General features: G+C 45.5%; 1 protein-coding gene across 1 annotated transcript; it reads right to left on the minus strand.

Annotated features, from left to right (window-relative positions):
* Positions 1-1,204: 1,204 nt before the first annotated feature.
* Positions 1,205-24,215, minus strand: mn1b (meningioma 1b). Its single transcript, XM_080765942.1, has 2 exons — positions 19,610-24,215; positions 1,205-3,214 (listed from the first exon to the last, which is right to left on the minus strand). Exons 1-2 carry the CDS (start codon positions 23,151-23,153, stop codon positions 2,958-2,960), a joined length of 3,801 nt encoding a protein of 1,266 aa, XP_080622068.1. The 5' UTR covers positions 23,154-24,215; the 3' UTR covers positions 1,205-2,957.
* Positions 24,216-26,329: the final 2,114 nt, after the last annotated feature.

A 26,329-nucleotide genomic window follows, 5' to 3' on the forward strand; every position in this document is an offset into this window, starting at 1 on the left:
ACCTGGTGGAATGGATTACAAACTACCTCACCCTGAGACCACAGTATGTGCGGCTACAAGGCTGTCAGTCGGAAGTTGTGACGGGAAGCACGGGAGTACCCCAGGGAACCGTCCTTTCACCTTTCTTGTTCACCGTCTACACCTCGGACTTCAGTTTCAACACACCAACATGCCACCTACAGAAATTCTCCGATGACTCCTCCATTGTGGGCTGCATCACGGAGGACAACGACGAGGAGTACAGGAGAGTGGTGGAGAACTTCATCGACTGGGCGGAACAAAACCACCTGCTGCTGAACATTAAAAAAACCAAAGAGCTGGTGTTCGACGCTAGGCGGAGTAAGAGGAGGACCCCAGCACCCATCACCATCCAGGGAGAGGAGGTGGAGATCGTGGACTCCTACAAATTCCTGGGTGTCCACCTGAACAAGGACCTGGACTGGAAAGACAATACTGAGGCCGTCTACAAGAAGGGACAGAGCAGACTGTACCTCCTGAGGAGGCTCAAGTCCTTTGAAGTATGTAGCAGGCTACTGGTTATGTTTTACCAGTCGGTTGTGGCCAGCATTTTATTCTATGCTGTGGTATGCTGGGGAGGGGGCATCAAGGCCGGGGAGCTAAACAGGATCAACAAAATCATAAAGAAGGCCAGTTCTGTTGTTGGCCTCCGAATGGAGAGCCTACAGTCAGTAGTGGAGAGGAGGATCGGGGATAAACTGGACTCCATGCTGGAAAATCTCTCCCACCCCTTCCATGGTGTGCTGCGGGAAAGGACGAGCACCTTCAGCAGTAGGCTCACACTCCCCTTGATGCGCACGGAACGCTACAGACAGTCCTTTATGCCAACTGCCATCAGACTACACAATACACAGAAGCATTAAGAACTGCCCCCCCACCCATATGGTCCTGGTCTTGTGTGTTTATGTCCTTTGTGTCTGTTTCTTGTGTTTTTCTGTCTGTCCAGTAGTTTTGTAGGTTTTAGTTTTTAACTCTATGCACTTTGCTGTTGTAACACTGCAATTTCCCCTCGGGGATTAATAAAGTATATCTCATCTCTCATCTCATCTCTCAACTTTGAAGAAAAATGTAGGCTATAATAAAGAAATACCTCTGAAACCTAGTTTTTAATCGAAAGTTGTGAGCAAAGGTTTTCAACTGGACGCAGGTTCCAAAGAATAAATAAATCCAACGGCCAAGCAAATGCCACCTTTAACGTCATATTTAATGTTATTTAGTTACTCAATAAAACATATACAGATATATACAATATGCAGGAAAACAGACGACTGCACTTTACATATTATTTAAAAAAAGGAAAAACAAAACAAAAGAATTGCCGTCACAGTCCGCCCATCTATCGTTTCAGAAATTCAAATTCAACAGAAGCTTTATTTAAAGATTACAAGATTGCCTAACACACAGCAAATTTTCTCTTATTTTACATGTGCAATACCAATAGTCTTTTCCTTTTTTTTACCCATTCCCTTATTAAACAGGCGCTCGACCCTTCCGATTCAGTTCCCATTGGCTGCATTGTATACGAGTGGTTGAGACATCCAGGTGATGGGAGAGGAGGAGAGGAGAGGAGAGGAGAGGAAAAAGCCATACAGAGAAAGAAAGAGGCATGTTGTATTCAGGTGAAAACAAAATGATACAGTTCTATCTTCGACGCTGACACAGGTCAGTGTGATGTCATGATTAGGGTCGGGAACCTTTAGGATTTTAACGATTCCGTTTCCTTAACGATTCCCTCTTTACGGTTCCCTTTAGCGATTCCTATGAGGTCCCAAATGGACCCATTATACAGGACGGTGACTCTGAGAGTGTACACATGGATTTGTGTACAAATGCATTTGTACACACTCTCAAGAGTTACGGTGGTCCACGAAATTAAATGTTTTGAGAACCGAGATTCCTCAAATGTTGTATCCCCAGGTTCCCTAGTCATGACACAGGAGGCCTGTTTGGGTCTGCCTGAGTCATGGGACATATAAGGCTTATAGAATGTGGGATGACATGTGGCCGGCGGCCATTACTGGGAGATAGAGGGCATGCGCATGCATAAAGTGAGTGGCAAATCGAGTGGGAAAAGTGAGTGGAAACGTGAGTTTAACGTCGTTTAATGCAATCATTTGGACTTTTCTGTTTGAATGTACGGGGCTGTCAAGGCCTGAAAGTAGGCCTAGTTATTATGCCACTCAGTCGGCGTTCCCACATAACGTTCGGGTGTGATGAAGATGTCACGCACATACCCTCTATAGAACAGTGACAAGTGGAGTAAAAACGTTGGTGAAGTTGGCGAGAACAACAGACTCAACACACCCGCTATATGACAACCACAACCAATGAGCAACAACCGTACACTCTGGCCTCTTCTCTTTTCTCCTCCATTGACATTTCTATAGTTTTCTTCAAAAACAAAACAATAAACAAAAATAAAACAACGAAGATCGAAAACAAAACAACGAAAGATTGATTTGAGGTTTTCCAGATGTTGTGGGCGTCGTTGTTGGGCAGAGCCCGTGCTGTATAACGTAGTCCAGCGGTGTGTGTGTGTGTGTGTATGCCATGTGTGCGTAACGTGTGGTTGCTTATATGAGAAACGATATGGTATGTATGTGCCTGTGTGTGTGTGTGTGTGTGTGTGTGTGTGTACGTACATGCGCGTGTGTGTGCATGTGTTTCTATTCATGTGTGTGAGTATAAATGTCTTTCTCTCCCTGAACACAGGTGAGAGCCGTTTGCAGTCGCCTCGTCAACACATTCTCCCTCCTCCTCTTCATCACATCATCATCATCATCACATGTTGTTATTCTCCTCCCTTCTTTCCTTCCGTCCTTTTATAAGGTTTCCATTCGGCCTGCTTTTTTTCCCCTTTTTTTTGTTTGTTTTTCTTTTAAAAAAACGCGGATAAATTTTTTTAAATTTTCGTTTCTTTTTGTTTTTAACAACGGAGCTCAAGTCAGTGCCGCCACGAAGGTCCCGAAGCGGTTGGAGATGTCGGAGTGCAGGGAGCGCCAGGAGGACACGGGAGGAGGACCCCCCCCGCGGACCCCCTTGCTGCTGTCGCCCAGCTCGTCCGTGCAGTGCACCGACAGGCACTGCATGTGGTTGTTGCCTCCGTTGCCACCTCCGCCACCGCCACCGCCACCTCCGCCGGCTCCCGGGACCCCCGGCCCGGCCCCGGCCTTGCTCTGGGACAGCTCCGACAGTTCTGCATCGAGAAGAAGACAAGACAAGAGCAGGAAAAGGGTTAGTATGAGCACTGCAGTCAACTGGTTATTTTACAATCTGGCCTCCCTATTGTGGTCATTATGGACGGAAACCCCTCTTGGTGTTTTAAGGATTACCTATGTTATACTTTAGGTATTGAAAAATAGCAGATCTACAAGCTTGTAGTTCTGCTATTTTTTTTTAAATCGTGAAAATGTGGTGCAGATCTTTGAATATATATTCTTTCAGAGCGAACTTTTTTAACTCAAATCTTTGCTGCTGGGAGAGGTCCCTGGAACAACATATTTTTAAATGGGGGTCTGCGGCCAAATACAGATAATTCTGGGGGTCCTTGACATGAAAACGATTGAGCACCAATGACATAGAAACATAGGTTTTTCAGAAAACTGTCATGATTTAGAAGACATTTGTAGAATCTGGCCTCAGGTCTAAATGGGTTCAAGACATAATATAATAATATATTTGTGTTTTCATTGTAAATGAATGGTCTACTACTTGATCATGCTACAGCATAACACAGAAGTATGAAAGGTAGCAAATCTACAGTAAATCTGCTACTTTTACCATTTTTAATCCTGAAAAGTAATATAATAGCTTCCGCCCGTTAAAATAAATACAAAAAATGTTCAAGGGTAAAACAGCTACTTTCAGAAACAGGGCTGGTGTGTGAGTGTTTAATTCTCAAAGCTCATTTGTTCATCTAGAAAATAAATACATATTAATGAAACCTCGGCCGGTGTCGTCGACGTCAAACATCCCACGTCAAATCTGTGCTGTGAAATTAAGTCAACAGCACCACACACACACACACACACACACACACACACACACACACACACCTCCCTTAATGCACACAACAGGAAGGACAGCGCAAACACCTCCTTCCTCCTCTGCCTGTGGCGGTGACACACACGCACATGCACGCACACACACAAACACACGCACACACACACACACACGCACACACCTATTCACTCCCTGGTCAGCCGTGCAAATCGGGAACGCTCCTGGGTGCGACCTCTTGGTCAGCAGGTCAAAGGGCACAGAGAAAAGCGACCTTTAACCCCGCTTGACCCAATTTACCGGCATAACGACGACCCTGCTGCGGTATCGACCCCCGTGTCGCAGAGGTGTCCAAACTCACATTAAATGGACCGCACCACAGAGCCACCAGGGAATCTATACGTAGGTCATATGATATGCCAAAGAGAGAAAGGGGGAAAAAGCCTAACAAAACAGTGGGTTGTTGTTGACTGTGATAGGACTCTGCAGGAGTTTAATGCTGACGGGTGAGATGCGCGCGTGGCGGGCCTCTCATCTATGGAGAAAAATCACTTTGTGCCGCAATAGGATGAAAAAAGATTGTAGTCAGAGGGAGATTGACGAGGTCAGAAAGTGCTTGGCTAAACTATACGTAAAAACATAGCTTCACCCGTCATCTGCCGAGATATAGACTGCAGCAGACTGAACGATGAGATACAGACTGCAGCGCACTGAGCGGTGAGAGAGGAGAGGAAATACAGACTGCAGTGCACTGAGCGGTGAGAGAGAGGAGAGGAAATACAGACTGCAGCGCACTGAGCGGTGAGAGAGAGGAGAGGAAATACAGACTGCAGCGCACTGAGCGATGAGAGAGGAGAGGAAATACAGACTGCAGCGCACTGAGCGATGAGAGAGGAGAGGAAATACAGACTGCAGCGCACTGAGCGATGAGAGAGGAGAGGAAATACAGACTGCAGCGCACTGAGCGATGAGAGAGGAGAGGAAATACAGACTGGAGCGCACTGAGCGATGAGAGAGGAGAGGAAATACAGACTGCAGCGCACTGAGCGATGAGAGAGGAGAGGAAATACAGACTGCAGCACACTGAGCGATGAGAGAGGAGAGGAAATACAGACTGCAGCGCACTGAGCGATGAGAGAAGAGAGGAAATACAGACTGCAGCGCACTGAGCGATGAGAGAGGAGAGGAAATACAGAAACGTGGAGAATTAACGCAGACAAAAACAGAATAGGGAGGAAGGAGAGAGAGAGAGAGAGAGAGAGAAAGGGTTCAACAGTTAATTGAACTAATCAATGTAATCAATAGACACTAAGAATATAGTGAAAATAGCCAATCTCAATATCAGTATATTGCACCAAGTATACAATAAGGTTTATGTAGTTAATCAATTTGTTTGTTTATATATATATATATATATATATACACACACACACACACACACACACACACACACACACACACACACACAGTGTATATATATATATTATAAATATAAACCTTTCTCGATCAATCAAAAAGGTAATAGACAGAATAATCGCCAAAAAAAAATCGATAGTTGCAGCCTTAAGACAGTAAGAGAGAGGGAGAGAGCGACAGAGAGAGGAGCAGCGACGAGTCAGAGGCCAACGGGGCTGGTTTTTCCTCTCTCTATGTTTGCGGTGTGCTTTGCTTTGGGTTGTGCCTCCAAGCGAGCCCAGAGCACTGTGTGAAGATGTTAGGCTTCACTTCTCAACAATCAACCCCCTCACCAGCGCCTTGCTCCTCGGGTGGCTGATTGGGGTGACCCCGCGCGATACATAAAGACTCTGAGCTTTGGAGAGAGAGACACGGAGTCAACTATGTGTCTCTCTCTACCCTAACTGGCTGTGAGATCACAAAGACTGCAGTCTTTGTGCAGTCGACGCTCCGGCAGCGGGAAAATAGTTAAAACCAACGCTGACCTCTGTCAATTTCAACTGTTTGGCTCATCGTTCTCCGCTCAGTAAAAAGGATTGGTTGTTATTGTTGTTGTATTTTGTACTCGCTGCTGCGTATTCTCTCTCTCTCTCACACACTCGCTCCCTTTAAGTCACCTCGACCAGGAATGACACAGTGTTAACAGAACACAGCCAGGGTAGGGTGAGGACAGGTAAGGCAAGGCCAGGCCAAGCAGCCAGGACAGGACAGGACAGCCCAGAGAGGAAGGCAGTGAGACGGGAAGTCCCATACATTGCAGCCCATCTGGGACCGCAGCTACTGGAATGGAAAAGCGGAGGGATTTACTAAAAGGTCAGACTGCCAAGCCTCCTGTCGCTCTCTCTATCTCTCAGCTCTCGTTCTCTCCATCAATCTCTCGCCACCTCTCAGGTTGTCCATCTCTGTGTGCCCATGCATCGTTCCGTCTCTGTAGGACTCCATAAACCGGAGACAGTGGCAGTGGAGCAGAGAGGGGAAGGGATGGAAACGCAAAACGAAAGACAGAGGGGGGGATGGTTTGGGGTGCTGTGGTTGGGTGGGTGGCTGGGTGTGTTGAGGGTTAATTTAGTTGTGGTGGTGGTGACATAATTCAACATTTATATATGAAAAGCGGCACGCCTGACTCAAGAACAATTACAATTTTTTTTGTCTGTCTCTCTTCAAAATCCTGCATTTGCCAGAGGGTCCAGGCAGTCATACAACTCAGCATGGCAGAACCACCCCCCACCGTCTCCCCCCACCCCCAACGCCGTGCCCTAGAGCAGCCGCCAGTAGCCCATGCTAGCTGGGCACAGCAGGGTCCACGCCGGCCTGGATAGGCAGCCAAGCGTTCCCTTGGCTCGCTGCTGACACACAGCAATCTGACAACACACACAGCCAAAGACACACAGCGCCAACCGCTGCTGCTGCCGCCGCCGCTGTCACATGCACACCAGCCCTTACACACACACACACACACACACACACAAAATCCACAAAACAGCTAGACATAGCCCCCAGCCTCATGAATGCAAGGACAAGAACGGTAAACACATGGTCAGAGAATACACAAAGCATGCGTGGCTCCGACTATACACACGTTAACTCTCACACAACACACACTCACACGTGCACAAGCAAACGCAAACACATGCACACCCACACACACGCACGAACACACAGGCAAAGTGTTCCCCTCCTATACTCCAAGGGCCCATGTTCAGACATGAGCTCATGTGAAAACACATTACTGATTTTTCCACAACTAAAAACAACATGACATTAGCAGTGATGTATATATTCAAGAAGAAGAAGAAGAAGGGAGGGGGTGGGGGGAGATCAGACAAGGAATCCTTTTTCTTCTTCATGCTGTAGTTGTTACTGACCTGCACGCCTCATTTATTCCTTTGGGATTATAACATTTAGATTTTAGTTGACCACAAATATAAAAATCTGTACATAGACTTGGCTGTGCTCATTGTTTGTTTAAAGTGCTCTAAATAAACATTTAAAAGTCCATAGACTTGGCTGCCATATGACGTAATTTCAAAAAGCCAGACATTGGGAGGGCAAAAATCGACCACTGTTGATGCAATACAAGTCACTCGAACACCATAAATGTATTATAGTTTAAGAAAATCTCCAAATATTATGAGGTAACCAAATGGGACCGGAGAAGGAATGGGATTTATTTTATGGCTACATCGCTACGTTTAATCATCATCCATGACCAGCACGTTTGTTCAAAAAGTGGAAAAGGCAGTGTGAAATCCCTTACATCACACCATGACGCTCCACAAGCGGCAGAAATCCCTTTCTCCAATAAAAAGCCGATCTTATTAAGACTGCTCAATGACTCGCATTACGTCGACGGCGATAGAATTCATATCCACGGTAATATCTCAATGATAGGCTATTCATGTGCGAGCTAGGGGAACGAGGCGGGCACTTAGCGTCAACAAACGGCAACGCAAACACACGCATAATGAAAAGGGAACAATAAGTGTGCAAAGCAACGAGGGGGCATGCAGCCACAAACACACCTAAATATCCTTAACAGTGTTACAGTCACAAAAGATTACCACAGCGATGTGTTTAAGCACACTGAATTTAATGTGATCCACTCCACTTATTTATTGTATCGCTCTCTCTTACCCTGTGCAATGCCTTGTTATTCACACACACACACACACACACACACACACACACACACACACACACACACACACACACACACACACACACACACAGTCACACACACACAGAGAGAGAGAGAGCAGTCTAGAGACAATTTACGGAGAAGAGTAGAGCTTCTGCGTGTGTGTGTGTGTGTGTGTGTGTGTGTGTGTGTGTGTGTGTGTGTGTGTGTGTGTGTGTGTGTGTGTGTGTGTGTGTGCACACTGCTCTTCTTGTCTGGATGACACCAATGTGTCTGGAAGCTGACGGGCTGACACTGGTTTACATGTCACTCCGCACACACAACACATTCTGTAAACAATGCAGCGAGGAAAACAACAGCAGCTGGAAGTAGAAGATGCTATTTTCTAACCATTTAATGATAACGGTTGGAAAATAGTTTTTTTGTTTTTTAATCTTTGACCTCTTCTGATAAAAGAGCATCAACCAAGTTTTTTTAAACAGATTAACCATGGTGTTAAACCCCAGATTAATTTCTGTAGCAAGGAATTGGAAGATCTACGTGTCACAACACGGCATTTTTCATCTTGATCTTTTCATCTTCAAAACTGACATGATTTGAATAATAAACAGAGCAGACGAAGAAGCTCAGTGAAATGTACATGTCTGTGACTCAGAGCCGAATATGAAAATAAAGCGCGTGAGAGACTGACTGCGTTCTGCGTTCCACAAAGCTCCTTTTGGAAGCGAGCCCCACACAGCCGTCATGTTGATTTCCCAGGCCCCAGAATGCCGAGCAGCGGGGCCCTCTGCCCTTTCTATCCCGAGCTCTAACTTCCATCCCGACACCTCACCTCTGACCCTCGTGCTCCCAGGGGCTCGACCCCGTCCTCGCAGAGCACAAACCGGGCCCAATAAGGGGGCTCCGTTCGCTGACAAAAACACACCCAAAGGCCTCTGCTCCTATGACAGTGTGTGACTTCAGGTCAGATTCCTTTAGCATAACAACTACTGCCATGGATGGCCCCTCTGTGAAGAAGACTCGAGCTTTGTCAGCACAATGCAGCCGTCACAAAGCACAGATTTGAATAAAGAAAGGTTGAATTTCTGCTATTTCACCGCATGGACTACAGAACCACTGCGCTAACCGCCGCAGCACGCTCAAATATAAGGCCTTGAACAGCTATGGCTGTCTCTCTCCCCAATAGCAACTATTAAGCACCCATCCCATCAAAGGGGGGGGACTTCCTGCTGGAAAGTGACCAGATAACAACATAAGGCCCAAATGTTAGAATAAGGAATATGGAGTCTAACCAACGTTAAGGCATATAATACACATAGGTTACAGGTATTCCAGCGTGTCCGCCTGGAGTGGTTGATGACGCAACCCCCCACAAAAAATAATAATGCTGCATCGTGACCTTTCCCTTAGAGCAGCAGATATCTGGAGAGAGGGGTAGTGGTGGTGGGGTTTTTAGGAGGGAGGTTTGAATTTCCTCTGTTCTCTGAAAGAGGGAGAGAGAGAAAAAAAAAACTAGCCCGGGCAGGCAGGCAAGCAGGCATGGCCCCTGTGGGTCCTTACCCTCTCATGCAGTGGTACGCCCCGAGCCCATCACTTTATTCACAAACACTCAATTGCACAACACACACACACACACACACTCGCACACCTCCCCCTCGGGCCACAAGACGCACTTAGGAAACTAGACACAAATCGGGACATGGGAAGTGATTTAGTGCCTCCTGCATAAATCAAAACCATGTCCAGAACCTGTCTGCCGTGTCATCCAAGTAGGTGACATATTGATCTACTTCGCTGTGTGTCTATGTCGTTTCAGCAGCACATTGCTACATTCTCTGTTTTCTAGCTTTTCGTCTGCCCGTTTGGAAACCACAACCACGGTTACCACGCGCATAGAAATATATACTGTGATTTTGGGGATAGAAGCATATGTGTAGGACTAGAATAACTACGTTTTTCTTCTTTTTTGGTGAGCGCGTGCACACACACACACACACACACACACACACACACACACACACACACACACACACACACACACACACACACACACACACACACACACACACACACACACACACACACACACACACACACACACACACACACACACACACACACACACACACACACACACACACACACACACACACACACACACACACACACACACACACACACACACACACACGGAAAGGAGGAGCTGTCTGCATGAGTTCCAGTCAGTGTTAAATGTAAAAGTTGAACCATTTCTCTGAAGCAATTTAAAAATGACATAGAATAGGCCTCCAATTGAGAATAAATTAAGCTCCAGCATCTTTGATACATTCTTGCTCATCATAATACTAACAGGAAAAAGGCAATTTGGGCATAAAATGAATTTACGATGAATGAAATTGAATTGAATCCATAAATGAGGAAAAACCACATTGTGAAATGAATCACTGTGGGTTTTTTCTTTTTTTTAAATGTGTTTATCTTTCAAAAAACCCTTTGCTAGAGGGTTTTAAAGCTACCGTATCATGTTATGCATATGGTATAATGTGTGATGAACTGGGAAAAAATAGACAATGCTATCGTTGCTATGTATAGTATCCTATATATAGTGTACACCACACACACACACACAGTATAATGTATTTATTATGCCGTGTGTGTGTGTGTGTGTGTGTGTGTGTGTGTGTGTGTGTGTGTGTGTGTGTGTGTGTGTGTGTGTGTGTGTGTGTGTGTGTGTGTGTGTGTGTGTGTGTGTGTGCGTGCAGTTTCCCGTTGACGGGAAACTGTTATATTTACAGGTGAGGATGAAGAGACATCCAGGGGAGTGGAAGTGAGAGGAAAATGAAAAGAATTATTTTCTCTCTCTCCCTCTCTCTCTCTCACGGTGATGCAAATGACAGCCATTACCAGCCCACTCGCCTCAAGAGCGAAACCTCAGATGTTCGCTGGGATAGGAAAAAAAGAAAAAGAAAATAGAAAATATAGACATATACTTCTCTCCATCTCTCTCCCTTTTCCCCATCACTCCATCCATCCTCCCTACTGCCGTTTCTCTCCCTCTCCCAGGAGAAACCGCTCCGGTGTCAAAACTCATTTGTCAATTCTTCAATACAAATTAAAAGACGCTTGACGACTACCTGTATGGTAAACAACATAACTGCTGCTGGCGGCGTGACAACATCGACACAACAGGAAACATGCATGCATGCACACACACACACACACACACACACACACACCGTATTTGTATCCTGAACAAAATAACAAAATCCGCAAAAGTAAAAATCCTGCGGGTTAAAATCAACTCTTCAGACTGTAAAAATAAATGCCCATCCTGGCCCCCTTCTTCCATATAAAACCATCGCTCTATTCCTTTGCTCTTCTCAAAGGAGAATAATATTTACCACATGCTGAGACAAGTTATTTTCTTTTCTTTTTTTTTTACATTGTTCTAATTGTATTTCAACACTCCAACGCTTGCCTGGGAAAACAAAGCTCCGGATGAGCTGCTATTTTGAAAGGCTGCAAATCCAGCGAGCAAAAAGACCATACACCTTCATTCATGCTTTTCAGTCATACAGTCGCACTTCTTTAACAGGTTTCCATTTGACTGACATCAGTGAAGCCCAGGCCAGCAGCACACAGTAGAAAATGCATGCATGCAATGCACACGTACTATTACGCGATTACACGTACACATACGTACACAAACCCATTTGTCAAAATTTGAAATGCCTTGAACACAAAATAAGCCCTTTTTTCGAGTCGAGTAAATACTCTTCAATATTTTCATTGCGCACAAATTAAGTGAGCACGTTCTACCAGGAGACACCTGAGATGAGGTCTGAACGCGTGAGCTTGCCACTGAGTCTACATGAATCAAACATGATGTCTACAGCTGACAACTGCTCACTATCAAGTTCCAGTGACTATAAACTGGCCCTTCGCACGCACGCACACGCACACGCACACGCACACACACACACACACACACACACACACACACACACACACACACACACACACACACACACACACACACACACACACACACACACACACACACACACACACACACATCCTTAAAAAAGAACAAAAATATATAGTATGATTTTTTCCCCCATGCCAGGGATGAACTGGCTGAGGATAATGTGGACTTGCTTTGCGAGAAAGACAACCACATTGACAGAGGTGGAGAGAACGACAACCACATTGACAGAGGTGGAGAGAGAAACCAGCCCATTTCTCAAACAGCTAGTGCACTTTTACGATAAATCTTTTCAACACACTGGGTACTACTGTGCAAAGGTTATAGGCACAAGAGAGAAGTAAAGTGAGAATGCTTTCAATGACAATAATGCCATGAATAGTTTTTTTTATTCATATACTATAATACGTTTTATTATATAAATAGAAGAAAAAACTAAATCTAATCGATTTATCTGTCAATTTAATAGTCGGTAGGTAGGTTGTTCTTGTTCAAGAAACGTCTTGGAGAAATTTCCACAGTTGGTGTGCATTTAGGGCAAATTCTTATGTCTCTTCATGTAATCTCAGACTGACTGGGTGAGGTTGAGATCAGGGGCCTGTTGCACTGCTCCATGTTGAGGTTTTGTATTATCGGGGTCGTTGCAGAATTTTAATTTGGGACAGATCTGATGCCTCCCTGATGAATACAAATCTGCCTGTACTTCTCTCAGCATTGAGGACACCACAAATTCAGACCAAATCTCCCACCACATTTGCATAAATGTGCAAGAAACCTCCAGCACGCATCACTGTTGCCTGTAGACACTCATCCTTGTAGCACTCTCTGGCCCTTAAGCTAACAACCTGCCTTCCATTAGATCCAAATATTTCAATTTTGAATCAATCCAGAACACACCTGTTGTCATGCATACAGTAGGTGAGTATAGCCTGGCTTTTTGTTTTACTCCACATCAGAGGTATGGCTTTTTGGCTGCAAGTCTACCATGAAGATCACTTCTGACTAGACTTTTCTCCAGACTATAGAAGGGTGTACCACCACCACCACGACACAGGGTCCCCATCGTTCCTGCCAGTTCTAAGCTGAAGGTGGTGTTGGATTTGTGGACCATCGTTTGCAAAGAGAAGTATGCTTGATGTGTCTTTCGTCTGCTGCACTTGGTTCCCTTGGCCGAACGCCGCGTTTGCGGTCCTCAACTCTGCCTGTTTATTTGTGCTTCTGTAGAAGTGCTTGGACAGCACAGCACCTGTCTGCCTCCAAATGTCTGTCTGTTGAGACTGAGGCCTTGCTGAAGCAGGATGACCACCTTGTGTGTTCTAGCTATGCTCACTTTTGCCATGGTGTAAGTAACTGTCTCCTTCGAGCTCACTTTTAAAACTCATTCAGCAACTTCAATTTCTTGTATAGCTGTTCCCCGCCCATGCAGGCTTCTTCGCCACCTACACAGCTGTTTCTATTACAGTTAATGATTTTTATTTCAAATTAGATATTATGTTGTCGATCATTAGCACACGTTTCTTATAATCGTTTAATCATGCACTGAAGACAGGGTTTTGTCTTCAGTGCATGATTAAAATCCTTCTAGAAAGCGGTTTTTTAACATGATTTGCTCTCTTTCTTTAACAACATAAATATCTTACTGGATTGGTTAAACTCTAAATATGATATTTCCTTTTAGACACATTAATGCAGTAGAGATAGAATAAGCATATAAGATTAATGTTTTTGTAAAACATCTAAAGTGCCTACAACTTTTGCACAGTACCGTATATGATGTTTTTTGTTCCATAATGTAAGTACATTGCTGACAGTACCAGCACACATCCAGGCATATAAAGCAACCTGTCACTAATAAACATGACGAATCCAGTCCATAACCAAGTGGGCTCACACAGGATGTGCCAGAGGATGAATTGGCACTTTTGGAAGCAATATTACCTAGGCTAATTGCTATGATTATGATAATGATAATCATTACTGCGGCACAGGAGTGTGCGAAAGGCTCGCTGGGTGCGTGTTGTTGAAAAAGTCAATACAAAACACCTTGTAATGACAGGTACGGAACATGGACTGCCCCGAGCTGTTTTTTTTTCTCTCCTCTAACATTCAAGCAAATGTCAATCAAAGATTTCTTTCTTTTTTCACCTTCCTTTCAGAGAAAGGAAATAGAAAATTACCAGTGTGATTTGCGGGGCGGTTGTCGTATAGCAAAACATCAATACTCTAAGTATGATTTTTAACAAATCAATAGAGATAAGAAAAGCAAGGGGGTGCAGGGGAAGAGAACGTCTCACAGGATTGTTCTTTAGCTAGAATATCGACATGCCTGTTTCGATGGATTAAACTGCTTTCTAATGAACATGATAACGTGTAAGTAGCCGCTTTGCAAATCTACCTGTCAAAACCCAGAACCGAGGGGGAAGATTTAAGGCCTTTATTCAACAGTTATTCCACTGATGAGAACTACACGGGGACTAATCCAAAGTGTTACGGCTACGAGAGAAAAAGAAATAAATATATATACACATGCATCTATGAAAAACGAACTGAATCATTTCCTCATGCTCGCCGTTGGCCTGTTATCAGCAGTGTGCATGACTTTCAAAATGAACGGTCAGGTCTCTCTGGTTAAGATAAGGAATGTAGAAGGGAACACAGTAAAAAATACTTGTACTTAATTTAGTAGTGTGAAAATCGGAAATAAATATTAACCCATTAAAAACCGGGGAAAGCATCAGTGTCATTTTAGATTTTAACGTTGGCTATTCAAAAATAGCAGATCTACAAGCTCACGGCGCGACACGAAGTGACACGCAGTGAGCTTGTAGATCTTCTTTTATTTTATTTTATCTTGAAAGTGTTAAAATATTGAATTAATTGGAATCACGAAAAAGTCGTGAATTAAAAAAAGAATTTAGATTATTTTGTCCAATTCATGAAAAATGAAAAACAATAGAAAACAAATGTTTAAGCGGTAGTGAAAATATAGTCGATCTAACGGAGCTTGTAGATCTGCTATATTTCCACTATAGTTTGCATCCCGGGGAGACATCAAATTCCTCTTTTGGATGACGGGCTAAAGTTTGGGAACCACTGGTAAACTGATGTCCACTTCCCTCCTGGCCCCATGCAGCACCCCTTAACACTTCACCTCCTTGCATTGGGGAGAAGGAAGTCTCCATGGTTAAGCACCGGGCTGTACAGGCCCCAGGCTTACAGCAGCAGGCATTACTCGTACCATAAGTGAGAAGAAGCTCCAGCTATACACGCCATCATGGACAGACGTGGCCAGCGAGCATGGGTCCAAGGGGAGGCCATTAACTGTAACACACATCACTCTCTAAACAGCCACACGGGAGACCGTGCAGACTGTCATCTGGGGGATGCGCAAGGTGAACAGAAATCGACATAACAGCAGCTCTTCAACAAATAAGCGCAGTCCAACTTTTGTTTTTGTTTGTTTTCTTTCTTTCTTTTCCCGGGGACTCTGCAGCGGTGCCTCACCACCACCACCACGGTCATGTTCTTCATATTGTTACTGCAGCCTATTTGTCTGTATATTCAAATACCCCGGGGGCTGCCAAGAGAATAATATTACATTTCAACAGAGGGTCCTATTCAATACGCTGGCCAACAACAGGACCTGTGGCTCCTCTCCAGTCTTCATGGACATAAGACATTGCCTGTAGCACTAAATGACTCCATTACAGGCACACACGCACACACACACCTGGAGACAAAATGACCCACTAAAAAAAAGTTTTTATGAAACTTCAACTTTGGCAGACGCAGTGTTCCTGACACCATAGTAGCCATACTGAAACTAAAGGTGACTGAAAGCTCTTGCCTACAGAGCCCTAACCCCCTCTCCTTCCTTCCAACAACCCCTCGTATTCACGTAAAACGCTTTCTGTCAAAGTGGCATCGCAAAGTCCTCTGCTTCTTCACCCAAATACACACGAAACCACACATCCCAGCGCACCTCGCCTGGGCAGTTAAAGTCAACCTCTCATAAAACACTGAGTGCAGTCTATAAAGCCACCAATTAGCACAATCATGCAGGACACCCATGCTTTAAAAAAAGAAAACTGTCCCATTGAGTCTTCAGAAGTACAGACTATAGCAGTGGTTGCCCAAACACATTTGTATGGGTCCCTTTATTTATTTTTTGTTTCCTACATTTTGTTGTTAATTATCTCAAAACATTTTCATAAAACATTAAAACAATAGATTTTTTCCCCCTAGTAATTTCATAAAGAAATCAAAGAAAAATCCCATAAATTAGAAAACAAATGTTTAAGAAGTAGTGAAAATAGCCGATCTACAAGCTGTGTCACTATAGTTTGGGTAACGGGATCAAGTTTAGGAACCACTGGGCTATAGGACCTATAAAGCCCCACCCCATATACGAAAGGCTACAGGATGTCAGGTTGACATGTTGTGAAAACTCTGCTTATGTGACAACTATGATAGCCTATTTTATATTGGTTTTAATGATTAACCATTTTAATTAATAGTTTGTATGTGTAAGCCGTCAAGACTATTTTTTAAAGAGTGTGTGTGTGTGTGTGTGTGTGTGTGTGTGTGTGTGTGTACTATAATAGTGTTATTAACTTAATTAAGTCCTCATGTCATATCAATTAGTTAAACTATTTGCCTTTTAACTCTCACTTAACTATTAGAGAATGAGAAACAGAACTTTATTGAAACGGTGCTGATAAAGATGGTATAAGAAAGGTGATTAGATATAACCTGCATGAGTTCAGCTGGGACCTTAAGCAGTGAGTCTATAATTGTCCAAAATAATGTAATATCATCATGCTGACATGCCTATATAGTCTGCTACATTAAACATTATAGGGCTATACATGTATAGGCATATAGGCTATATGCTGCCTGCATGTATTGAATAATTATATACTGTATACTATAAAACATCCTAGGAAATTTGTTTCTTATGCTGTGACTTAGGCCATCTTAAATTATCATGCATGTTATTTTTTTGCGCACTTCTGTGTAGCTTAAAGCATCGTATTCAATCTTTAAAAAAAGAGATCCAGCGAATACACCTCCTCCACCCTTTTTCATCTTTGCTGTCTGAAGCACTCAAATGAGAAACTGTCAAGAGCCGTGATTTGTGCTAACTAGCTATCGATCGCTCCGGAGCTGCTGCTGCACGCGTGCGTTGTGCTCACGCAGGGAGTGAGTCAGGGTGCATGCAGGAGAGGAGAGGAGAATGCATGATGGCGCGCACGGCACGGCAGCAGAGACGGAGAGGGGAGGAGGAGAGGAGACACGCTACCTGCATGGCTGCATGTGCATGTGAAGTCGTGTGTTGATCGTCGCGATTTCTTCTTCAGAATATATGCGGGCGCCGGGGGGGGGGGGTTGTTTTTTTAATCACCCCTTGGAGAAATTTAATCAGAAGCCAATAGAATAAGTCTGTGTGACTGCTCCTCGGTTGGGCTTAAACAATGCGCCTTGACTCCAGATTCGGTGGCCCGCGCCCCCTCCCCCTCCTCCTCCTCCTCCCCCCTCTCTCTCTCTCTCCCACAGTTAGGCAGAACAAAGAGCCCCTGAGAACGCGCTGGGGGCTACCCAGTAACCCACCAGACACTACCTATTCACGTGAAAAAAAGGCCTGCTTCCCGTGGCTCGTCCCTGCATGGCCGTGGCGATTGAATTATAGCTGGCTTCTTTACAGGCATGCATGCAGCGACCCATCTCTTTATGTAGCAGTGGCAACCGTCCCAACCGTATAGCCTTTTTGCATAATTTCTTAAAAGCCCAATCCCCAAAGGCAACGATAACGATTTGTCCAATATTGGATATTATTTTTCCATAATTGTTATTTTATATTATTCTACTATTAGGCCCTAACATTATTGTTATTATAAGTATGATATTATATAACAAGGCCTAATATAATTATAATTATTATTGCTGCTGGTTGTACATCTAACCGATTAAGCGTACCGTAACTGAAAAAGAATGATTTAGGCGTTGTATTTTGATTGACAGCCACTGTCAGTCCACTATAAAAATAAAAGTAGGCCTACAAAAACAACTAACAAATCGCAATAATCTATGATTTTGACTTTTACACAAAGTAAGTGCTATAGACATGACGTTTAAAATCATGGAGGATAGTCTATACTCACATGTATTTCAACATTTGTCTTGAAAGTTACTAAATGGTGTATAGGCTACAGGTCTAATACAATATTGCTAAATAACTTAAAATAGGTTATTATATAATTTGTAGTATACCTATAGCCTATATCGTATATTGTTATCATTTCTAGTAGCCAATTTTTTTTAATTAAATTCTTCTTATTTTTTATTGTTAGCATATTTGTTATTATTCCAACAGCATGCATAATAAAGTCCATAAAACACAATTATATATGCATTTAAAATGTAATTCACAATTTTGCCGTTCCACGTGTAAAGACACTGAAGAGATCGTCGAGGATATATAACACTATAACCTTCCGTTTTACCACAGCTCCTCGAATGGAGAAAATCCTTCTCTAACAATCTGAAATCAATCCACTTTCCCCCGATCCTGCATTATCCCGTCGTGGTAATAACAAAAACAAACAGCTAACTGGGGAAGGGAAGCCCCGCTGCGAAAACGCATATCCTCGAAAACCTATTAATCTTCTCAATGTAGTTGTTCACCCTGAAAACCGAGATAAAGAACCACAGGAAATGTTTACTTTTCTCGCTGCAGTTCTTTTGAAGTTCCTTCCACAATGAAAGAAAGAAAAATACACAGTAGAAAAAAATATACTAAACGGTCTCATTCACCGAGATCAATGTCGACATGATTTTAAGCCGGAATTGAGTTACATGCCTAATTAATTTCTAATAGCCTACTTTTAACACGGATAGACTATGCAAAAAAAATAAAAACTTAAACTTTCTTTGACAGAGCGGTACAAAAACCTCAGTGCACTGTTCTCCAAACACGAATAGGCAGATTTTTTATTTATGAATGTATGTTATTATTATTAAACTATCTGCCAATAAACTACTAGGTACTCTAAAAATCCAGTAGGATAGGTAAAAGGTAACCACCTCTCCTCGCATGCATGCAGCGTTGGCGCAGATAAATTCCTTTCTCCCCGCACATGAACAAAAGGACTCAAAAGAGACGACTCTCCACAGTCAATAGTCTAGATAGTTAACATACCACAGCTGGGCTTCTTTCGTTACAAACAACATTATTTTACAGACGAACATTTTAATTGAAATGCAATAAATAAAAAATAAGGACTGTGGGGGAGAGAGTGAGAGTTGTCTGTCTGCAAGTGTGTGAGTGAGGCATGTGTTTAAAGTGGGTGAAAGATAGACAGAATGCGTGTGTAGTGTGTGCGCGTGTGTGTCAAGAGAGAGAGAGAGAAATACAGAAGACTATAAACCATGAAGAATGATTGATTTTAAATAAGTGTTTTGTTGTTTTTTCTAAATCTGTCAATCAGTGTTACTTACAAATAAAATTCAATTACCTTCTTTGCTGTTGTTTTGGCTCTTATTTTTTTCCCAGTGTGCCATGGCCTTGTCATCTTCTGGCCCGTCCATCATGGCCTTGTCACTGGGCACGTACCAGGTGGCGTGCTGCTCCGCCATGAGGGTGTCAAGGTCAATAGTGCCCATTGAGCCCTTCCCAGCATCCGGGCTGCAGTTCGCCAGCTCATTGTCTCCGTTCTGCGAGGGACAGTCGCCGTTTTTTTTGCCATTCTTCATGGCCAGCGGCTGGTCCTCCGAGATACTAAACTGCTGTCTCTGTAGCTGGATCTGGGCCTGCAGAATCTCCAGGGGGTGAATGTCGTCCTGGCCCGAGGTGCTGGAAGGGGTGCGTACCTGCTCCATCCCGTGGGGTGTGCCCGGGTGGCTCACCCCGTTGCCCCCCGTGCCCCCGCCGGCAGTGCTCAGTCCATAGCTGTCGGGCGTCGAGGTAGAGTGATTGTTGATGCCCTGCATGCCCAGGGCCTTCTGTCCGTTCATCAGTCCGTGTTCGCCGCCCCTCTGCATTTTGGGCGAGCCGGTCATCATGGGGCTGCGGTTGGGCTTGGTGGACCCTCCCGCGTCCGAGCTGGAGGACACCTCGTCCTCGTTGCCGTAGTGGGTGCTGACGTCGTCCGGGAAGTCCACCCGCGGCGAGCTGCCGTCAGACTTGGTGACACTTTGAATGCCACTGTCCAGAGAAGACATCAGGTCTGCCTGGTCCCCCAACATTAAGTCACCTCCTTTCCCCCAGGAGGGGGATTGGAGGGGTTTCTCGTGGGGCGTGCCCCCACCCCTCTCCCCAACGCCAGCTGAGGGGGTCTGCTGGCCTGGACTTACAACAGGGTTTCCGTTATCAGAGGAAAAAAAAATTCCAGGGCTCACATGTCCACTGTCTCTTTTTCTCCTCCCTCTCCCTCTCCCGTTCCCTGTTGTTGCTTTCCCCTCACTGCACGGGGTAGCGTCCATGTTGTAATTTGGGGAGAGGGCACTGGCTTCCCCCTGCACCGTCTGGCTTTGCGTTGCAGGCTTAGCGTTGCTATTCCCGGAGCCAGGCATCTGGCTGTTCTGGGAAGTGCCGCTCTGAAAATACTCGGGACCAGCACTGCCAGTCCCGTTAGCTGTGCTGCTATTAATGTCCTGCTCCGTCTGACTCAGTTTTCGCTTGCCCTCATTTTGGTTCTTCTTGTTGAACGTTACGTTGAGGTTGGGGGCCCCTAGGCTAGCGATCATGTTTTGGCAGGCCGTGGAAAGGGCCGCTAGGCAGCTCTGGCCAAAAACATTGTCTTTACTGCTGGTTTTGCTGAAGCTCCCTAGGGAGAGAGCTCCTAGCTTACTAACGGAGGACCGCTGGCCTGGGGGGAACTCAGACTGGGGAGGGTAGCTCCCTGGTGAGGTGCTCACCCCCTGGGGAGTGCTGTGGGCCGCTCCCTGACGGTTTGCCCCTCCATAAGGAAACGTTGGCTGAGCTCCCATAGGAGGTGCAGGGAAGTCAGCCGGCCGCCTCTCTGTTGGTGCATTCGGATGCCCTACACCTGATCCTGGTGACTGCATCTGCGAGATGTTGCCCATGTTTCCGCTAAACTGGGAGTGCATGCCCGGTGAGTGGAGGGCCTGTACATGGCTGTCTCCCGGTAACCTCATGGGCTCCTGCATGCCCATGCCCGGCCTGAACATCATCCCAGCCCCGTTCTGCTGCAGCGCCATGTCGTGAGGCCCTGACTCGTTACCGGCTCCACCCATGCGCCGTGACATCATCTCCCCCGGTGGGTGGGACCCGGGAAACCAGGAGTTCTCCTGAGCGACGTGAGGATTCTGCCCGTCGAAGTTGGACATCCGTCCGCCGTTCTCCCTGTCGAAGCCGGGCTGAGGCATGCTCCCCACCGGGCCTCCGTGCACCATGGGGCCGGGAGGCACCTCGCCGTGGTGACCCAGCTGCTGCAGGCTGGGCTGTCTCATTCTCTGCTGTTGGTTCCGGGACGCCATCTGCTTGATCATCATGGCCGCATTCTGACGCTGCTGTAGGGACTGCTGTTCAGGCCCCGCATGCTGCAGAGGGCCAGGCGGGAAACCTTCGCTCACAGGTGGAGTGAACTCTCCAGGTAGGCCAGGATAGGCTGAGGGCGAAAGATGGTTCTCAATGCCACCACCCCAGCCCTCTCCACCATGCGCATTGGGGAAGTCGAACCTGGGCCTTTTGGCCATGTTCATATAAGGGGAGTCAAAGTGTTGCAGTCTCTGATTCGGGGGCTGTTGGGAGGCAGGAGGGGGGGCTGGCTGTTGCATATTAAACATGGGGTCCCCATAGGGGTGCAGGCTCCTATTTTCCAGTCTGTGAATGGGATATTCAAACTGGTTGTGTTGGCCTGGCATCATGACCCCTCCGTCCAGAATGTTAGGGTTGGAAGAGCCAGGTTCGGGTTGAGGTGGACGTGGGAGACCAGGGGGACACGAGTTCTGTCTCGCCATCAAGCCAGCCTGCTGCTGCTGCATGAGAGGGTGTCTAGCATTTACCCCCGGCTCCATTCCCACAGGCACCTTCCGGCCATTTCCGAAACGCTCAAAAAACACTCCATGCTGTGGCGGCGGTTGAGGCTGCTGGGGCTGAGAGGGTGGCTGGTGTCCTTTGGCGAGGCCCTGCATACCTGGTGTACGAGGCATGCCGGGGTTGCCTGGGAAATTCCCACCGGCAACAGGCCTCCCCGGCCCAAAATGGGGCAATTGAGATTCTGATTCTGAGGGGGAAAATACGGGTACATCAAAATGTCCAGATGGCGGCTCATTGGGGAAATTATACTCTAAACCCTCCACGGCTCCCTGGGTGGGCATTCGTCGAGGTTCTAGGCCGTGAGACTCTGAGGAAGAGGATGACGAAGACGGGAGGCCGTGGAAGGATGCTGCCCTGTTAGGTGACTGGTCCAGCGGCAAACAGGGGGCAGGGACAGCATGGTTTCCGCTTGGAGGCCCATGATGCTGGAAGTCAGGCCGCTGCTGCTGCTGCTGCTGCTGCTGGGGGAAGCCGTCCCCTGCCTGGCCCTCTGCAAGGGGATCAAACCCCTCTCCGAAGCCCTGCTGTGGTCCCATGCCATTGTTATTGTAGCCCATTAGCCTGCCACCGTGCAAACAGGACGACCCTGGATCTGGGCCTCCAAAGTTGCCACTGAAGTGAGGGTGATGTTGGTGGGGATGAGACTGATGGCCGTGGGGGTGTCCTTGATGAGGTTGCTGGTTGTTAAAAAATCCATGCATGGGTCCTTGCTGCTGTGGAGGCTGCTGAAGTCCACCGCTCGCATGCATGTCTGAGTGGCCCCGCGGGTGAAAGCCCCCATACTGCTCACCATTCATGTTCATATTGAGGCCGAGCATTGGCGGCTCATTCATGGGGCCCATGCCCGGCTCCACGGCTCCCGGTGGGCCTCCTGCGTGAAAGCCGCCGGGGCTTTTATAATGGGAGCCCATGTTCAGTCTTGGCTGGTTTATGTTTCTCTCCGACTGGCCAGGGTTTCTGCTATTAATCTGAGAACCAAACTGCTCCAGCCCAAACATACTCCCCTGCTATCAATCCCACATGACAGCCAGCTTGCCAGGCATCGGCAGACTGTTTCTGTCTGTTTTTTCCGTATGTCCTCAAAAACGGAGCAGGGGACAAGAAACTTCACAAAAGTAGATTTTTATCTCTATAAAAGCGGAGGGGGGGGGGGGGCTCTATTGGTTTAAAATGTAACTCACCGAATAAGCAAATAATTGTTCTGGGGGGTTTTTTCCCCAACTTCTGCGGTGTATCAGAAATAAAGGGGATCACTGTGCCCAAATAGTGTCCAGCGATGTTCTGTTAGTCTTATTCCTTTAGATTAGGATGACAATTTATAGCATACACATATTTAACTTTGTAGCATGTGTTAAGTTACCTGTGTCTATATATTTTCATTGTGAGACAACACATAACATCTTGCATTAAATTTGTGAGTGCAGAGGTTTTTAGAAAAAAGAAAGGAAAAAGGGAAAAAAAAGATGTGAAACATGGAATAGTAGTTTCTTGCGTCTACTTCATTATTCCATCTCGGTCAAATGTCCTGGTGCGTCTGGACGATCCCATCTCGAGAGACGGAAAAATAAAGTCCACAGAGCTCAGCAGTTAAAATCTTTCCTCAAAGCTTTTGAATAAAAAAATATATTACAAAAAGAAAAACACATATATCCTTCAACATTCCAGCCACAGCCCATTGATCATTTTGGTCAGTAGTCAAGTGGTATAGCGAGTCCAAAAGGCAGGGCTATAATATCCAAACCCGGGCACCGGAGAGTGCGCTTTTACGCGTCCTCAACGCCGAGCCGCGGGCACCCGACCGCCCGCTCAACCAAGCACCGCGGAGCCGCTTGACAGCATTCTCTCATCCGCTCCAAGCTCGTGTGGTTCCAACAGCGCAATACGCGCTAAAACTGAAACAAAACAAAAAACCTCCGTGCAGACTTTTCCTCCTCCGCCGTCTGTCTGTCGTTGTGTTCTGTGTGTCTCACACACTGCACTGACTCCCGGCTCTGGTGGTGGTGGTGTGGTCTCTAGTCCAGCTGGGAGCGATTCACAGACAGATCACACTGGAGTCTGGCGCTCGGCGCTGTGTGAGATCAACGCGTCCAGGGAACCAGCAACAAGTTTTGCATTTCTGCAGCCACTTCCATCCACGGACTCCCCGCCAATCAGAGGAGCCAGGAGCCAGCTCTGGAGGCGGGACCACGTTTTAAGGTCGTCCGGGGAGTTAAATCACACCGTAAAACCTCACCAAAACTGTGCAGCTATATATAAAATAAAATAAAGTGTGTGAGGCATTGACCGTGTCAGGTGTCCTGTGTGACCAATGATTCATTACCAATGACCACTGAATTATTTTGTTCACCACAGACTCAATAACCCCCCCCCCCCTCCTTCATGCTTCTTAACCACTTTGAGTTATGTTAACTACTTGAGGCGGAATATGTAAATAGTACCGCCATAATCTGGTTAAATAAAATGCATCCACATGCACGAGCAACCAACCAACTAGTTAAAATTGTACACACAATAAAACACTCGAATTATATGGCTATTGAACAACATTATCTTCACCACTGGGCTGGCACTGGTGTCAAACTTCAGATGATTGATATTAAAGTAGACAAAACTGAGAGTAGGGCAGGCTAGTCTCTAAACAAATCACATATAAAAGAGTTGTTCATTTATTTATTGTTTATAGTCAAACAGTCTACTGTACATCACTATTAATATAGGTCACCACCGTGCTGTACGGTCTACGCAATAATACATTTTGCAGTTGCGAATGTGGTTTGAAACTCAGATGCGTGCGTGTCTCTGGCGATGATATGATAATGCTGAGATTAAACACAAACACCCCGTTCCTAATCCCTACTCTGTGTGTGTGTGTGTGTGTGTGTGTGTGTGTGTGTGTGTGTGTGTGTGTGTGTGTGTGTGTGTGTGTGTGTGTGTGTGTGTGTGTGTGTGTGTGTGTGTGTGTGCGCGCGCGCGTGTGTGCGTTTGTGTGTCATTTCGGAGGTTATAGACCTGTACCTTAAAAAGGGGAAATCCTCCTTAAGAGACCATTTCAATTGAATATGTGTATCATATTGGGCTACGGTTCCGATGGCATTGTTTATCAATATATAGCCATGCCCAAAATACTCTTATCACATTTTAAGCAGAATAATAATTTACATAATTAGGCATAATGAATTCACCTTCGTATGTACAAGCAGGGCCCAATAACCGTTTGTACAGCAAAAAGTAGGCCTGCATATTAAGGACAATAATGCCATCCTTGGCGAATTTGGTAGGTCCTAATTTAGGACAAATTGCTCAGCTATAAATTTACGACGTTAGGAAATTCCTCACGTAGCTAATTGTGTTTTATTTGCATTTTGTTAAAGGCAGCCTGTAGAAAGTTCGATCGCTCTCTTAAGACCAACTCAGGAAAATGTCACAATTGAGCAAGCATCCGATTTGATTCTCTCTCTCTCTCTCTCTCTCTCTCTCTCTATAGCTTTGGACTTTGCTTTCACATTAATAATCTTAATTCATTTATATCTTCATCAAAAGAAAATGACCAAGGTCCAACATTTTTTTAACTATACCTCATCTGTCACTCATTGAAAATATGTTGATTACTGAGATTAAGGAATTTAAATAAAATAATTCCAGAATGTGGGGAAACAAGAATATATTTTTATTCCAACACGACAAATATGGTCTCTCTCTCTCTCACACACACACACACACACACACACACACACACACACACACACACACACACACACACACACACTGTAGTCTCATAGTTTCGGGCACTAAAGGGACTTTTATCAAAAAGGCACAGTGCCACCTAGCGTTTAGCATAAGCACAGCAGATCACAACAGCATTTCCATGCACCTACTGTACAACAAAATCTAATATGTCGTTTTTAGAAGACAGACAGTAGAGCAAAAGGTAGGGCCCATTAATGTGGCTTGAAAGCAGACTAACTGCTAGTAAAAGTTGTAACATTAGTAGGCTTATTTTGGCTACCGTCCTTAGTTGTAATATGTCTCTTTCTGCCTCTGAAGTGTCATCCTGTCATAGGTTTGTTTAACATTAACAAGTGTGCAGTGCACGTTCGACAGAAAGACAGAGAGATCAGCCTTATCAGATTTCCTGTCCCTTTCGAGCTTACCCCATCCTCAACAATGAGTTATT

Source organism: Protomyctophum bolini (genome assembly GCF_963924005.1).
Source record: "Protomyctophum bolini genome assembly, chromosome: 6".
NCBI lineage: Eukaryota > Metazoa > Chordata > Actinopteri > Myctophiformes > Myctophidae > Protomyctophum > Protomyctophum bolini.